Below are 16,886 nucleotides of genomic sequence, written 5' to 3' on the forward strand. Positions count from 1 at the left end.
CCCAGAACGAAGAGCGTCATGCGGAGACGGCATCCCGTAGACATGCAGAGCTCCTTTGTGATGTTAAATTGCGAGAAGGAGATGCGGCTTCGTTTCTGCCGGCGCATCAGAGGCTTGCGATGTAGAGTGGGAAGTGCTAAGCATCATCGAAGCTTCAGAGCCTTATGATTCAGCGGGGGCCGGCAAGAGATGCTTTTGCAGATGCTACCACACCCAGCACGAGAGCACGAGTGATCCGAACACGCGTTGAAGACACTGCCAGAAAGTTCGATTCTCTACGTACTGAGTTCTATTGCACACGCCTTATGCAGAGCTCTCTCAACGCTTTGGAGAACAGCGATGCGTCCAAGGGGGGCGATTGATCGGGCAGCACGTATCCCTTCTGTTGTTCTCCCGCTGCGTGTATCACGGCTTCAATCCCATCGCCGCTTGTGAAGGAGTACACTCTGACGTACTTTGACCAAGCTTGCAGGGCAAAAGCTTGCCCGGACGGAATCACTAGCGTTTCCCCTTCTCGCACCAAGGTCTGCTGGCCGCCAAGAGTGACAGCCAAACAACCCTCTTGAACGCAGAAACAATGGTCCACCTTCTCAAACACTAGCGGCTTGGAGAACAGCTCTGGATGCGGATACAGGTTCGAGCTCTCAATGCTTGAGATGGCGAAGCGCCCGCCGTTCTGCTTCGTCGTCACGAACGGTCGGCTCATCCACCCTCCAGCCATCCACCGCGGCCCGGTCATAAAGCGCAAGAAATACCCTTCTTGGCCGTCCGGCAGCTTGTTCTCATCGTCTCTCCACTCGGACACTTCTGGAGGCTGATAATCCCGCACAAAGTGCACGTCGAATCGATCCTTGGCGGCCATGACCTTGGGGATGATGTGGCCCTTCAGATCTCGCTCGTCGAACTCGGGCACGATGATCGAATTGTCCGCTTCGGCGACGTAGCGGAAGAAGTCAACCCAGTCGCCAGGAGCAATCAAACCCAACAACTCAGTGTGCGGGCCCAGCATCTCCGGATTATGGATCACTGTGGGCGGTATGTACGCAAAATCTCCGGGGCCCATGATCCTGCACTTGTCGCCGTTCCATAGCTTCAGATATCCCTTCGTGACGAGAAAGACGTCGTGTGCTTCCTTGTGGTAGTGAAACCCGGGCGCGTCCGACAGGACAGCTCCGGACGTGAAGACGGCTATCTTGTTCTGCGTCTGCTTCGAAGAGGCAAGAATGCGGAAGACGCCTTTGCTTCCGGGGATCGTGATTTTCTCTCCTTCCAGCTGTGAGATCAGATACGGCTCCGCCTTGGGCGGCGGCTGGGTCAACGGTGGCAAGCCGGTCTGCATAGTCTTTGCAGGTTTTGAACTCCCAAAGAAGTCGCGGAGACCCATTTGAACTTTGCTTGCTTGTTTTCCCCCTTCTGGCCTCGTACAGATGACTTTGTTCAATATATGCTCATTCCTGAATTCGTTGCATCAATGCCACTTTGTAGAGACGAACAGACTTCGGAGGGAGAAGCGATGGTCAACCAGATCACGGCCGAACGCACGTCGTCTGGACCTGAAGGATATATCATTCCTCCCAAACCACCATTCGACTTTATACTTTACTCGCTGAGGCGAGAGGGCGGCTCCAAAAGGCCACGCGGGGAACAGGGGGACCCCGCAAGAAATCACCTCCACTTCCCGACGAGTGCCCACTCGAACCATATATTAGCAGCGCTACGCACTTCAAATCCTTCGGAAGTTCCGGGGCTCGTGAACCCGTTCCATGCCCCGGATGCTGGTGGGCTCAGTCGCACGGAGAACGATTGTAGCGAGCAACGATGACCGCCTTGAATACGGAAGCATCCCCACAGCTGGCCGCAGCAGAAGCGATTGACACGATAAGGAGGCCAGCAGCGCAATCCGCGCCACCACAATTCAAAAAAGAACGGGAACGATGGCCAGAAAGCCAGATCTAACCGTCACATACAAGACGGTTGACACATGCGCGATCGATACCGATGTCTACGTGCCTCAACCATCCGAGTTCCGCAGCGACAGCCGCAATCGCCCCGTCAGTGCGTCAGCTCACATGAAGCCATGTCTTGCGTGAAGTTAACGTGATGCTGCTGCAGTCATCAACATCCATGGCGGCGCCTACATGCTTGGAGCGTCGTCCATGGTCAACAACGATCAGGTGATAGATTGCTTGGAGCGTGGCTGGATCGTGGTCGTTCCCAACCACAGGCTGTGTCCTCAAGTCGACATACTTGACGGGCCGGTGTGCGACATTCGAGATCTTTCCACCTGGCTGCACGATGGGTTTCTGGACAAAGAACTCGAAAAGCTCGGCTCACTGCTTCGGTGCGATTTGAACCGGGTGATTGCGTTTGGAACTAGCGCAGGCGGCCATCTTGCCATGTGTCTTGTAAGCGGACCCAAAAGCAAAAGAGTTGAAAAGATGCACACGTAAAGATCTCAGCAATAACCAAAACATTTTATTTTCTTTCGCTTAGGGCTTCGATCATCCTTATCGGCCTGCGGCCATCCTTGACTTCTACGGGCCCAGCCACTTCCACGATGGATTCTGGGAGGAGAAGCTGCCGATGGCCGCAAAGCTGCCGGCATTCGATGCTGCGTTTCTCCGCCAGGTCTACGACGAGCACTCGACCTGCACGCGTGGCGGCGTTTCGCTCGAAGGTCAACAGACCCAAGGTGGACCCGACTTCGCCGACCCGCGCGTGGCATTCGCCTTCGCCCACATCGCGAACGGGAAGGTCTGGGACGTCTGCTTTCCGTCGAAGGCGTTCGAGAAGATCGACGCGGCCGCGCGCGTGAGCCCCGATTTCCCGCCTACGTGCATCGTGCACGGCGACGCGGACACCATGGTGCCGATGAGGCTGAGCAAGATGCTGTACGACAAGCTGCGCGCAGCCGGTGTCGACTGCGTCCTCATCGAGGTCCCCGGCGAGGAGCACACCTTTGCCGGAAAAATGGTCAAGGGTAGCCGGACGTGGGAGATTCAGCGCAAAGGCTTCGACTGGGTCGAACAGCGGATACAGCAGCTGCCCTGATCTGCTGCAAGGGCGCACCCGCCAAAAGAGATATTGCTGGAAGGTTGGTAGAAGATAAGGACATGGACATTGTCAACTCTAGCGTACATGCTCACTGCAAGACTTTTCAAAGAGAATGGAAAAAAGGGCGTCTATGCAGGGCGCCAGCTCAACGAATAGCTGGGGCGTATTCCCATGCACATCAATATATACATTCGAATCAACTACACATTAGCACCCAAGGGAAAACAAAATCTGAATTTACAGCACGGCAACTGCAGCAACCACCAACACGACGACGCTCAGAAGATTTGCACCTACTCTGACTGCTGCAGCCTTCTTTGTCGCACTCGGGCTGGCGGTTCCGCTGCTATCTGTGCCCGTTGCCGTGTTCGCACTCGTGTTTGTTCCTGAAGGTGTATTCGCGTCAGACCGGGCCGTGACTTTGATTCCACCCAGTCTGACACCGTTGGCGTTGTACACGGGTATGCTAACATCGAGGTTGGTCACGTCGACGATCTTGCCCTGGTTCGGATTCGGGATGCCGTTGTTGATCAGGTCTGCCGCCCCAGACGGCTGGTCGGGAAGAACCCATGTGGTGCTGAAATTAGATGTTGTGATGAGACTCGGATCGCAAGTCGGAGGTGTGGTCTGAGAGTCTGTGGCAGCGCTGTTTTCCAGCAGCTTGACGTCAAGCTTGTTGTACTGGCCCTGCAAGTTGTTATAGTCGGCGCGCAGCGTGACGGTGCCATTGTCATTGATGACGACGAGCCCGTAGTCGCTTGCCTCCTCTGAATATTCGTAAACAAGGCCACCACTCAAGCCGGTCATCTGAGTTCCGTACAGAGCCTGGACCTCGTTGAACACGCGAGGCACGCCGGAGGGCTTGTTGCAGCCGTACTCGGAGAAGAAGACGGGTATCGACGTGTTGCTGAACATGGCAACGAGCTGGTCGTAGCCGGAGGAGGTGTACGTCGCGTCGGCACCGCACCACGAGTACGAGTTCAAGCCAAACATTTCGGAGCTTGAGTCTGTAAGTGTCGAGTTTCCACCGCATTGCAGGTAGTTCCATGTGTCTTGAAGAATTTCACGGACGTCCGCTGCAGAGTAACCGACCGGAATAGTACGGCTGGACTGCTTGGCAATGTACGCACGGAGATCTCGCTGGACTGCCTGTCACGTAATCTAGTCAGCCTTTTACTCAGCTTTACGCTAATTGCCGCGGTGTTGACAGGAAAAACGAGTTGCATACTCTGATATACGGCGGGTTGATGTTGCCTGTCTCAACATCGTTCATAACCTCGTTCGCGGAGAAGAAGGCCATGGTATTGGGATAGTTCTTGAAAGCCTCGACAACGCCGAAGATTCGGGTCAAGTAATCGAGCGTATACGAAGTCCAAGGTGCGGCGCGGTTTATGCTGGCGTCGGGCGAGTTCACGTCAAGGATCATATAGATGCCAGCAGTGTTGAAGATGCTCGCGCAGTCGTCGTGGTTGGCGTCTGGATTAACGTTGTACACACGTATCGTGTTGACCTGTTTGATTGCGCCGTCAATGACATATGCCTTTGACGTTCCAGGAGCTGGAGCGGGCACGTACACCTAACATCTGCAGAAGGGCAGCGTCCCTCAAACACACCGTGCCGTTGCTCAGCGCATCCGCCTTGACCTCTGGATTGTATGCGGCCTGTCCGCCGGGCTGATAGTCGACGCCGATGATTTGCACTCTGTTGTTCGTCTTCGTATCCACGAATTCCTTTCCTTTGATAACGACCGGGTTGACAGCATAGGCGCAGCCGGCGAGGGTGGAGAGCGCGAGCAGCGCGGTGGAGATCTGGTGCGGAAATTTGGTCAACATCGCCTCATGCATGGCAGAGCGTTTTCTTCTTCTTCGTCTTTCGCCGCCACTCTGTTGCTTCACGCACATTTACCATGGTGTATGCCTAGAATCTATCGCTCCTTCCCAATTTCACGACAATTCCAAGCTTCTACTGGATCAAAACGGAAAGCGCGTCGCGTCACCGACAACCACTGAAACTGGAGAGCGCGACCCTGCGCAACAGACAATCCGAGCGATTCCGGCAGGCACGACGCAGAAAGCTGACACGAAACGAAGGGAAGTCGCGCTGATACCACCCGCCAGGGATTAGGATTGTGAGAAGCGATGGCAAGAGGGTTCCGCAGCGACACCGACAGCGAGTGACGACGGTCAGAGGAAAAAAGGAGAGGAAAGGCAAGGGAAAGGGAAACGGAGCGGGAGGAGGAAAGAGACTCAGGTGACGTGATGGTGAGAGTTGGGACTGGTATCTACATCTCCATGCGCCGCAGACGGTTTAGGGTCGGCAGTACTGGGTTTCATTTGCGTGCAGGCCGCTAAATTGGAAGGAGCGCTTGGCATGGCTGGCAGATAGCGCGCATTCCCGGTTGGGAGCATCGCGACGTTGGTCCGCCATTGCGCCATCACCTCGCGCTGGAGTTGAACGAGAACATCACCTGGCGGGGACCGCAATCGAGGATCGCCGCATCGACGAGCCTTGTTTCGAAACGGAGCCGGTCTGGAGAGCTGGCGGGGAAGGAAAAGTGGAAATAAATGTCTTTGGCTGCTAGCCGTCGCCGCGTACGTGCGCGCTCCGTGCCCTGGCCCCACTGGAACAGTCCACAACAAGCGACGCAGCGTCAATCCAGAGCTAAGCCATGTTAAGCTCTTTAGGCTGAAGATCCCTCCGCTGTCGTGTGTGAACATACCTTGATTCATGCGCGCCAATGCGCTGGACGTGCGCAACTTCGCTCTAGGACGACGGAAGCCTCAACAGGGTGATCATGGGCTTTCTTGCACACAAACTGTAGCGACGTAGCCACGGCACGGCACGGCACGCTTTGTCTTTGCCTTGCTTCGGCCATCTTCCAGACGCTGGTCATATGGACGAGACAAGGCTGTCGAGCCTGTGTCCAGCCTGTTGAGAACGCATAGCTATGACGGACCTCCTTTCCACTTGCTGGATGACCTATACTGAGCGCAAAGAATACGCTGCTGGTCTGTCTGCCATTTGATCGAGCCCGATGGATGACAGCCACGCTGTGCTTAACCGTTTGTTTTGCAGTCGCCGATCGTACGAACTTGATGCCCGCAATTCTGAAGACATTATCCAGCAGGCCACCATGGGTAAGGACGACTGATCAATCAGTCGTCAAGTGGACCTGACAAACAGCAAAGGGCCTGTGCGTTAGTGTTTTGATAACTTATTGTTCAAGTGCTGTCTCCTTCCGCTCGATGTATAAATGCAGATGAATACGTCTTCCTGAATGGGCTAAAGTGACTGTTACGTGAGACAGCCTGTGTCACGCAAACAACCAAAGGATTCTGAGACGATGCTGAAGCTTTTGTCATTGTTAACCCTCGTCAGAGAGCAGCTGTATACTCCGTTTTGCAAACGGGACGTCGGTTACAACGGAGCCATTCCTTTACGGAAGGGCTCGCAAGACTTGATGCGTACACAACTCTCAGCCAACAACAGTCTTGATTCCTCGCCCTATGGACTTATGACCGGTCATTGCGTGAAACTTTAATACTGTCGGTCGTCTCAAAATCACCGTCTGCTTGACGCCTTCTGGTATTTACAAAAAGCCACGACTTGTACGAACACCATCACTTAGGACGAAAACCATCAACATGCGCGCAGAGCCCCTCATTCTGTGGCATTTGCCACGAGAATTACGTGATAAAATATATGAAGACCTCTTCAAGGTCAGCTTTGGGTCTTGCATCGTTCGTCCCACAGACTTTGTTCCGGTCAGAAATCTTTGCAACTCTAGTCTCCGGGTTCGCTACGAGGTGATGAAGCGTTTTGTTGTCGTTTGCGCCGTCGAACTACACAGTCAAGTAGGGTTTTGAAATTGGGTTTATGAAGAGTATCTGCATCTGGGAAAGTTTCAGCGCTTCCTACGAGGCACCTCATGAAGTATCCAAAGCTTTGGTTGAAACGTTCAGCTCGTTGGCGTCAGGGACAGCGAGATCGTTCAGATGCACCAGAAAGCGATCGTGTCTACGAGATCAGTGGCGATCGATGGTCAGTGGAGGCAAAGAGTTTTGACGGACACCGAAAGCACAAATACACGCAGTTTACTGGTAACGTCGGCAAAATCAGAGCGCTGAAGCTCAATCCATATGTGAGTTTGGGCCAAACTTGTAAGAAGTGAAAGCCAAAAGGACCTGAGCGCAGCCTGGCATTTGCGAAAGAGGATGGCTGAGGCCAGCTTTCGCTTGCTCATCCATTGTCCGACCATGTTCGTCTCAGCGTCATGGAGAGCCAAGCAAACGCAGTCGACGATGGAACCCAAGCTTTATGCACTCTGTAGAAGCAATGGAGATGAAATAAGCACGTTATTTAGCGTCCGTCCTACGGACAATCGAAGACGGTCAAAGACGGCGCTGTAGAAAATGACGCTTCTCAGAGACTTGCATGCACCGACCACAGAATCCCATTCCTCAATAGCAATATTGGCACCCCCGACACGCTGACTGCATTACGCGGTTCTTTGTGACGTTGATCTTCGTCCAAAGCAGGCGACCACTTTCCTGCTTATTCCTCCCTTTTCCCTTTTCTGTTGTCCACTTTGCGTTACGGAGCCAAAACCCCCCGACTGACCCGTTTCACAGTGAGATAGGCGTGAGCCAAAAATAAGTAAAAAAGAGAGAAAAGAGAAAAGGAAGGGAAAAGGGGAAAATAACCAGACCCTGCCAGCTTCCGCGGTTCCGTTACCCGTCAGTTCGTTCCCTGAAACCCGAAGACAAAATCCCGCCTTTCCATTAGCCCCAGAGAACCGTGAGAACGATCCGGCCGCGACTGTTCAAAATGTCCAGCATGCCAGCGGCATGGTCGTTCCTCGGAAGCGTGTTCTGAATTCCAAATTCGACGCTGTGCGCAGTCGCCTCCAAAAAGAAAGAAAAAAAAAAAAAAAGAAGAAGAAGAAGAAGAAGAAGAAGAAGAAGAAGAAGAAGAAGAAGAAGAAGAAGAAGAAGAAGAAGAAGAAGAAGAAGAAGAAGAAGAAGACATCTGCATTTGAAATTTCTGGAAACGGCTTTCTCCGCGTTCCCCATTCGATTGCCTGTAGTTTATTTAAAGTGACGTCCTCAAGCCCGCTTTCTGGAGCTGGAGCGGGGGGCTCCAAAAGCAGAGATTAGGCAAAATTAGAAAAAAATGAAAAAAAAAAGAAAACAGAAAGAAAGCAAACGGGACGAGATAAAAAGAGGTAGAAGCGGCGTGTTCATATCCAAAGTAAAAAGTCAAAAAGGTAGTCCATCATAGATGTCGAGCGCGCCTTAGACAAGCAATTCCTGCAGGCGTCCGTCGGCAGCGACGAGCTCGTCTCTTTCTCGCGTCCACGTCTCTCTCGCAGCGTCCCTTGTATCCATCACCTTCGCCAGCATGTCCGCCACAGCCCGAAGCTCCTTGCGTATGTCTGCAGCGATGCTCTGATCGATGTCTTGACCTTCCTCCTCTAGCCTGATCCACAACAGGCAAATACCCTTCAGCACATCCCCTCTCCATTCCGTAATTCTAGGCCAGGCGTTGGCAATCGTCGTTTGCATCGCTTTTGCGCCTTCATGGAGCAGCGACGGGTAGGCCAGACCGAGCGGATCCGACATGATGGACGAGAGTAGCGGAACAAGATCCTTGAGGTGTTTGACGGAGTCTATCCCCAAGGCCTGCAGAATTGGTGGAAGCTGTCGGAGCAGAATTTCGGCGATGCGAACATGTTCACCAGCATGCGAGTACGGCTGAAGGATCCCCTTACGAAGCACGCCGTCGAGACTCTTCTGTCGCGCTGAACCCTGTGCTGGCTTACTTGTGTCATATGATGAATTTGATTTCTCCGCCAAAACTAACAGGGCGGGTAACGCTTTATCAAGCAGCACAACCGACTCTTCTTCAGGAGTTAACGATGGCAGAAAGGTGACGGATGCATATAGCGACTCTTCGAATAATGGCGCAAGTCCCGTACGCTTTAGAAGCTCAGGAGGACAGTTAGCCAGCAGAGCAGTGAGCATCTCACAGCCACGAGCCCTTGCCCTCGCATCTATGTCATCTAGAATTGCCAGCAGCGGCGGAATGATGAAGCCCCATTCGGACTCCAGCGTCTTCGCATCTACAGCACGGCAACACCACAATAGGATATCCAACGCCCACGAATTGTGGGTGACCTTCCACGGCGATTTCGCGTCATCTCCAAATTCCACTTCGTAATTGCGAACCGCCTTTGCGGTGTTCCCGATGCGTCTGCGTCCCGTTGAAGTGAGTTCAGGATTGGCCTTGTGAGAGAAAAGAGGTTTTAGCGTCTCCCGCAACAGATGTGACACAAGGGCGGAGGTCAGCTCACCCTTCTTTTGCTTCTTGGCCGGCGGGGCCAACGTCGAAGTGTCTACGACATCGGACAACTTTACTTCTTCGATAGCCGCGGCCGGGTCGGTGATGTCTGGATTACGGAGCTGCCAGGCCATGACGACGTCAAGCGCGGCCTTCATCCAGGGTCCTGGTTTGGCGTTCAGAGCCTTAGCAAGGGCAGTTCCATCAACGAGGGGCTTGAAAAGGTGGGCATCTAGTATGCCAAGGGATGTGATATGTGCCATGAATTCAGAGTAATGTGCGAGAATGTCTGTCATCGACCACCGTTAGAAAACCCAGTAGACATGATGAGATCGCGGGTTGAAACATACCTGCCTTCTTGCCAGGCTCCGTGTAGATCTCATAAAGCATTGCAAATATGACCTGCGATCGCCAGCTAGCACCCCAGCGTCTGATTGCCATGCCCAGCGAATCCCGTGCCTTTTCTCGTCGATCTTTGATCTCACGGATCGCGAGCAGATGCGCTATGCTTGGTGTCAGCACGTTCAGAACATGGTTTGGCGGCTTGAATGCGGCGACCGCGACCTGGGTAGCTAGAGGAGGTGGGATTTTGCCGGATTTTAGAGGGGTCGGCTCTGGCGCATCAGCCCAGGGAATCATGGAAGCAAGAAACCAAGATAAGAAGCACTCGTCTTTGCTTTTCACAAGGGTTGAGGCAAGCTCATTGCCATCGTCTAGGAGGTCATGCCATGTATTGTATGCTTCCGCCCAGTTCTTCGTGTCGGGTTCATAGAGCTTTGGATTCGCGGGGTCAATAAAAATTGTGCGATACAGATCAAGTTCGTGGATAATGGACAGCGCTCTCCTTGGATCGGGGCCCTTGAGCATCTTTTCAAATTCGGTCCATACGCGCTCCTTGGTAATCTTGGCAAGGAAGAATTTCCTTATGTCCTCGTTGCCCATGAATTTCTTCGTCTCGGCGTCGATTTCGTACCCGAGCCGGCTTGCAAACCGGATCAGTCTAAGCACGCGAAGGGGATCGTCTTTGAACGTGGTGTATGGCTCTAGGGGTGTGCGAATAATTTTGTTCTTCATGTCGCTGAGGCCTCTTCCCGTTAAATCCTCCAGCTGTCCTGTGGTGATGTTGTAGAATAACGCGTTAATAGTTGCGTCACGGCGTAGGGCATCCTCCTCAGGCGTGCCGAACTCGACCACGGGATTTCTGCTTTCTTCCGTATACGTCTCCTTTCGAAGATTGACGAAATCGACATCAAGACCTAGGATCTTGGTTGTCACAGTCTCAAGGTTCTTGGAGGCCTCCGGGTTCTTCTCGATCTTGGTCAGGCTGCCGGCTTTCTTTTTTGCATCCCCAAGGCCGTATCTTTCAGCATTTCCCGGCACGTCGAGGTACTCCTTCAGACGTTCCCCGAACTGCTCACCGGTCATTTTGTTGATGGCTACATCGATGTCGTGGCTGGGCGTACCGAGAAGTTTGTCGCGTACCCAACCGCCTGCAAAACGAAGCTCCAACGGTGCCTTTTTGAGCTCGTCCGGCAAAAGCACTGCGGACGTCTCAGCCTCGGAGGGCAGTGGGTTTTTCTCGATGAACTCGGCAACATCTAGCAAGAGCTTCTTGAGTGTCTCCTCGACCTCGTCCAGAATAATTTTGCCGGCCACCTCATGATCGGCCATTTCTTGACAACTGGAGTTCTGGCACGCACGCGCGCTAGAGTAAGACGCCAACAACGGCCAGCAGCTTTCCTGGTGCGAATATATGCTTGGGCAGCGCCTTGGCTCCGGTCCTTGAGTTCTTGAGGCGCCGTGAGCCTTGATACTCGCAGGAGCGCAGCCAAGGGTGACAAAGAAACCGCAGGAAGAGGACGGAGACAGCAAATTTGCCCTTTTTGATCCGCCCACCAAGCGCTGTACTGCACTTTGAACCCTCTTTGTGATGATGAGCATTGACCCACGACGTAACACCGCCGTCGCCTGGCACGCTCTTTTATTCTTGTGTGGCTTTTTGAAGTCGACGAGCGGATTCCAGTAGAAGCGCGAGCTCGAGTCCGTTTTATAGTCACGTGCTATATGCCGAACCGAACTCGTGGTCAGTTAACTCAGCTGACGAGCTCAGTTGGTCACTGATGCATCAACGAAGATGCCAGATCCGCCCGTGGACCTGTCCGGACATGTACAGGAAAGCGGAATTGCTTCGGTATTTGCTCGATGTCGCACTTTTCTTCACACTGAGTTTCAGCAAGTCCAGTTGAACTTAAAGGTTGACAACTGTGCGAGAAGTGGGATCACGTGAATGTGGCTTGATCCCGGACAAGCCCCACTCGGTCCGCGTGTGGCGCATGAGCTTTTTCCAGAAGGCGACAGGGGCTCAGGATCGTCTCGCGTGTCCTCGACCGGATTGAGCTGAAAATCTGTTGGAAAGTTTCTTCTCCATTGTCTGATTGTGCCTTTTCATCATACCCATCGTCGCCTTCGCCTCGCCTTGCTTCTTGTCCTTCTCGACTACATATTCCTCACATTTCATGTTCGACAGAGTCAACAGGTAGCGTTCCGACGTCCCGTTGGTCAGGCGCAGTAGCAATGCTCGCGCGAGCAGCGCAGAGAAGGCTCCGGACTCGCCATCATCAGAACAAGCAGATATCCGCTGCTGCATGCCACCGGATTCATCCGTCATGGCTGTGTCTGCCTCAATCGCGGTGGCTGGCCTCGAGCTCGCTCTCGTCACCGTCGCAACCCCTGGACCTGATCCGGCACCCTTCCAGTGCTCGCACCAGCGCTGGTCGTAGCGTGTCGAGAAGTCTAGCTACAGTTCAAATCACATCACGACAGGAATCGCCCATCTACATGCCCAATGCTTCGTCGTCGTCATCGTCGTCATCTCCATCGTCGTCATCCTCGACACCAGCGTTACGATTCACGGAGCTTAGACCACATGACGAGACAGGCATCCTTATTCTGACACATTCAGCAACGGCGCCTACGCCGAGCATGACCAAGAGAAATGGCATTGGAGGAGACACCACGGAACTGCATCAGAACCTACATGCTTGTCTTTCAGTAGGACGCTTCGACAGAGCAGCAGCCATCGTTCGCCGCCTTGCCGATTTGTTCAACCCAACGACGCCTGAACTCATTGAAGCCCACAATGTCTACCTCCGTGGTCTCACACACGCGCTTGCCGTGGGCCGTGCCGAACCCGCCTGGGTCATGAAAAAATTACGCTTTTGGTTTGAAGTGGAGATGCGCGGAAAGGGCGTCGTAGTGAATGGCACCACATACGCCATCATCTGCAAAGCTGCCATGCTAGCTCTCCCACGTGATGTGATGATCAGAACGATCCGGCGGTATTTGCATTTTGCCGATCAGGACGGCGTTTTGGAGGATGTGATTGAGTCAGCAGAGCTCAGCGAACAAGAATGGCAACTTCTTTCCAGCTTGCAGCATGAAGTATTCCCAGAACATCTTCGTGCTGACGTGACTGGTGCGGATGAAACCATTTCTTCATCTTCAGACACGGCTGCATTGGACGTTTCGCCAGAGAAAAAGCAGGATAGTCCGGATTGGCTCCATGTGAAACCTGTCAATCAGAAAGGTCTTGGACTCCAATCTCTCAAGGACAGTCTCATCTCCATCTATAATGTCGATAGCGTCCCGTATCCACATGACATGCCAGGCACGAAGGAAGAGAAGGATCGTGCGTGGGCAGAGATGCGTCAGATCAAGCTCGAGGAAGATGTAGTTGACGTGGCTCTCTCGCGCTGGAAGGAAGAACATGAGCATATGCTGAAGATGGGTATCAACACTCAGCTAACTGGTCGGCCGATGGAAGCATTGCTATGGCAATGGCAAAATTCGCTCGAGGCCGGAATAAAGGAGGAGCTAGCTGATGTGCAGAAGGCACTGTCCGAAGATGGGGAAAAGGACCCGAAGAGAGCAGAGTATGGACCTTACTTCGAAGCCGTCAAGCCAGAAAAAATGGCGGGCATTACGATTTTGTTGACGCTACAGCACTCGATCAAGGACGCTGCTGAAGGAACCAAACTCGCATATCTGGCGAAGAAAATCGGGTCTCAATTAGAACGAGAGGTTACTTTCATGGGAAACTCAACAAATGTTCGCTCGGCTATGCGCAAAGAGGACTTGGAGAAGCGAAAGGCTCTTCTGAAGCGACTCGGCCGTCCTACGAATGCGAAACGTGTCGAGCTTCCTGAACCAGTCGCTTCTGCGCGAAGTGACATTGGTCCTTGGCCAACACACGTGCAGCTTCACATAGGTGCACTTCTCCTCTCTAAACTTATCGACACCGCAATGGTTCCCGTTCCAAACACTGGAGACTCTCCCATCGCCATGGAACCGGCATTTAAGCACACTCTCGAATTTGAAAAGGGCAAGAAAATAGGAAAGATCCGACCTCAGGAGCAACTTCTCGCCAAGCTTGTGAAGACCCCCCTTCGGTCTACAGTTGGGATGAACGGACACATGCCTATGCTAGTGCAGCCAAAGGCGTGGAAAGGCCTCAAAGACGGACCGTATTATAGGTACTCACCGCTGCTTGTTCGTCATAAAGACGAAGACGATGTGCAACTTATGTACGCAAAGGCAGCAAGCGAGAAGGGCGACTTGAAGCAACTATACGCAGGACTCGATGTGCTGGGCAAGACAGCATGGCGCATAAACAAAAATGTGTTGAAAGTCATGCTTGAAGCATGGAACTCAGGCGAGGCCATCGCAGATCTCGCACCAGAACATCACAACAAAGAGTTTCCACCAGAACCGGACGCTTCGGCTAGCAAGGAGGTTCGCAGAGCCTGGCGCGCTGCTTGCCACAAGATCGAAAACGAAATAAGTGGCCTTCACTCGCAGCGATGTTTTTCGAATCTACAGCTTGAGGTGGCCAAGGCGTACGCAGACAAGACATTCTACTATCCGCACAATATCGACTTTCGAGGTCGAGCATATCCCGTCCCTCCCTTTTTGAACCATATGGGTGCGGATTCGGCAAGAGGCTTACTCATGTTCGACAAGGGTAAGCCGCTCGGCGAGCAGGGTCTGCGATGGCTGAAGATTCATCTCTCGAATCTTGCTGGATTTGACAAGGCAAGCCTAGACGAGAGAGTGCAGTTTGCAGAACAGCATATGGACGACATCATGGACTCGGCCACGAATGCTCTGAACGGGCGGAGATGGTGGCTTGAAGCCGAGGATCCGTGGCAGTGCTTGGCTGCATGCTTCGAGCTCAAGGCTGCGATGGAGCTACCCGACCCTACTGAATATGTCTCCCACATTCCTGTTGCTCAGGACGGCAGCTGCAATGGCCTGCAGCACTACGCTGCACTTGGTGGTGACAGTTTTGGCGCCGCCCAGGTGAATCTCGAGCCTAGCGATCGGCCAGCAGATGTTTACAGCGGCGTGGCTAATCTAGTGAAGGAAGCGATTGCCAAAGACGCTGAGAACGGCGAACCCATGGCAAAGGCTCTGCTGGGTAAGATCTCGCGGAAAGTGGTCAAGCAGACAGTCATGACCAACGTGTACGGTGTAACGTTTGTGGGTGCAAGAGCACAGGTACAACGGCAATTGGACGCGATTATGGATGGTAAAGCGGAATGCGGCATCGACAATCACGTACTTGCAAGTTACATCGCCAAAAAGATCTTCAAGGCTCTGGCAACCATGTTCGAAGGCGCGCACAACATTCAGTATTGGCTGGCTGAGTGCGCAGATCGCATCACACGTGCAATCACACCGGAACAGATCCGATTAATCATTGATCAGCGTGCGGGTAAAGCCCCAGTCATTTCGTCGAAGTACAAGGACGCTGCATGGAAATACTGGGCCACCAAGAATGCCAAGCGTACGGGCGAGGTGAAGAGTGTTGATTTCCGCACAAGTGTCATTTGGACGACGCCGTTGAAACTTCCTGTCGTGCAGCCGTACCGGTCTGCTAAGGGCAGGGATGTCACGACAAGTCTGCAGAACATCAGCTTCAAAGAGCCACGTGCGTACGATCCTGTCAATCGACGAAGGCAGTTGCAGGCTTTCCCGCCAAACTTCGTTCATTCGCTCGATGCGACGCATATGCTACTTTCAGCTCTTCAATGCGACGAAGCCGGTCTTACGTTCGCAGCAGTACATGACTCGTTTTGGACTCATGCTGCAGATGTAGGAACGATGGGGGCCATCTTGCGGGATGCGTTTGTCACCATGCACAGCGACGACATTATAGGTCGCCTCGCATCAGAGTTCAAAGCTCGTTATAAGAACTCTCTTCACTTGGCCACAGTCTATGCACGCTCTCCTGTGGGCCAACGAATCTTGGAGCATCGAAGAAAGGTGGCGAATGTCACACGAGGTGACGGCCGCGAATGGAAAGGCAGTACGCTTAAGACAAGGACGCTTCAGAACGAATTGCTTGAAGAGTGGGAAAGGCAAAATCTCTTGCAGTCCTCTGATCCAGAAGAAAGGGCAAAGGGTGAAGCTATGATGACACCTGGCGCTATCTTCATAGCCGCAGTGAATAATCCTGAGGATTTTAAAGTACCAGCTTCGCCGTCATCCGGTTCAAGTCCCAGCGACAACACCTCGCCAGACGCGGCGCTTGAGCAAGCCATCGAGGCTGGATTGTCCGAAGTTGAGTCCGCGGAGCGTCAAGAAGTGGACGACGACGACGACCCGTATGCGATTGAGGGTGAAGAAAAGGGCATCAACATTTTTGCCAAGATTGCGAAACGAATGAATCGCAAAAGCACGGAACGAAAGATCTGTGTCTGGGCACCGCTTATGTTTCCTGAAGTACCGAAAAAGGGCGAGTTCGACGTTCGCAGAGTGAGGGAGAGCACGTATTTCTTTGCATGAACGCACCATTACTTCATCTTTGCGTATCGAGGTTGGAATTCTGCTAAAACTTTTGAGGCAAAAATGGGAGAAGGGGGCATAAAAGGCGCATCTCTGGCATTCACTGTAGCATATCATTTCTCCGCGTGGGGATATACCCTGGGGCCCAAAGGCTCTGCCATGTCTGACTTGTATAAAATATCTGTTGTAGTAATATATTTTGGGGCACCAGGGATTATAGATCTAGATGAGAATGCCGCCTTTTCGTCGGCTTACATGGCCGACTGTTGTTCAACAATTGAACGTCGTACTCCTTGACCAGAAAGACATTTGTCTGTGCATGCTGGGCTTGTCGACGCAAAGGTCCCTGATGCAGTGCTCCTGTAATTCATTTGCGCCCTTCCCTTTTCCCCTTTGCCCTTTTGGGCGAGTTCACGAGCAGACCCACCATAAGTTGTCGTGTATGTACGCCATACGCAGCTCTCATCGGCTCGTCTGCCCTTTGCGTGAGCGGAGGCAAGCATGGGTAGTCTCGTGTACTTGACGCTTCGGGACCGTACACGACACCACACGGGCTTCTCTGTACCAGGACGCATCAAGACAAACGGCTGATGTATATTTGGAGGAGACCATGCGTCATTTGTGCAAAATCGTATATGTAGCAGAGT

General features: G+C 53.0%; 6 protein-coding genes across 7 annotated transcripts; 2 read left to right on the plus strand and 4 right to left on the minus strand.

Moving 5' to 3' along the window:
- Positions 1-265: 265 nt before the first annotated feature.
- Positions 266-1,673, minus strand: PV09_08765 (uncharacterized protein). Its single transcript, XM_016362718.1, has one exon. The coding sequence runs from the start codon at positions 1,382-1,384 to the stop codon at positions 290-292; it is 1,095 nt and encodes a 364-aa protein (XP_016209458.1). The 5' UTR covers positions 1,385-1,673; the 3' UTR covers positions 266-289.
- A 57-nt stretch (positions 1,674-1,730) lies between these two features.
- On the plus strand, positions 1,731-3,277 carry PV09_08766 (uncharacterized protein). The gene is made up of 3 exons (XM_016362719.1): positions 1,731-2,055; positions 2,113-2,405; positions 2,494-3,277. Exons 1-3 carry the CDS (start codon positions 1,935-1,937, stop codon positions 3,049-3,051), a joined length of 972 nt encoding a protein of 323 aa, XP_016209459.1. The 5' UTR covers positions 1,731-1,934; the 3' UTR covers positions 3,052-3,277.
- PV09_08767 (uncharacterized protein) lies at positions 2,926-5,345 on the minus strand. Its single transcript, XM_016362720.1, has 4 exons — positions 4,954-5,345; positions 4,629-4,862; positions 4,283-4,564; positions 2,926-4,203 (listed from the first exon to the last, which is right to left on the minus strand). The coding sequence occupies exons 1-4, from the start codon at positions 4,960-4,962 to the stop codon at positions 3,292-3,294; spliced, it is 1,437 nt and encodes a 478-aa protein (XP_016209460.1). The 5' UTR covers positions 4,963-5,345; the 3' UTR covers positions 2,926-3,291.
- A 2,931-nt stretch (positions 5,346-8,276) lies between these two features.
- Positions 8,277-11,455, minus strand: PV09_08768. Of its 2 annotated transcripts, XM_016362722.1 has the most exons (3): positions 9,744-11,455; positions 9,407-9,682; positions 8,277-9,338 (listed from the first exon to the last, which is right to left on the minus strand). In XM_016362722.1, exons 1-3 carry the CDS (start codon positions 11,332-11,334, stop codon positions 9,328-9,330), a joined length of 1,878 nt encoding a protein of 625 aa, XP_016209462.1. In that variant the 5' UTR covers positions 11,335-11,455; the 3' UTR covers positions 8,277-9,327. The 2 variants fall into 2 exon arrangements, with proteins under 2 accessions (XP_016209462.1, XP_016209461.1); XM_016362721.1 differs by having other exon boundaries at positions 8,277-9,682.
- Positions 11,456-11,755: 300 nt separating this feature from the next.
- On the minus strand, positions 11,756-12,061 carry PV09_08769 (uncharacterized protein; the record flags this gene model as incomplete). Its single annotated transcript, XM_016362723.1, has 1 exon — positions 11,756-12,061. One exon carries the CDS (start codon positions 12,059-12,061, stop codon positions 11,756-11,758), a length of 306 nt encoding a protein of 101 aa, XP_016209463.1.
- Positions 11,799-16,522, plus strand: PV09_08770 (uncharacterized protein). The gene has a single exon (XM_016362724.1). The coding sequence runs from the start codon at positions 11,968-11,970 to the stop codon at positions 16,237-16,239; it is 4,272 nt and encodes a 1,423-aa protein (XP_016209464.1). The 5' UTR covers positions 11,799-11,967; the 3' UTR covers positions 16,240-16,522.
- Positions 16,523-16,886: the final 364 nt, after the last annotated feature.

Source organism: Verruconis gallopava (genome assembly GCF_000836295.1).
Source record: "Verruconis gallopava strain CBS 43764 unplaced genomic scaffold supercont1.47, whole genome shotgun sequence".
NCBI lineage: Eukaryota > Fungi > Ascomycota > Dothideomycetes > Venturiales > Sympoventuriaceae > Verruconis > Verruconis gallopava.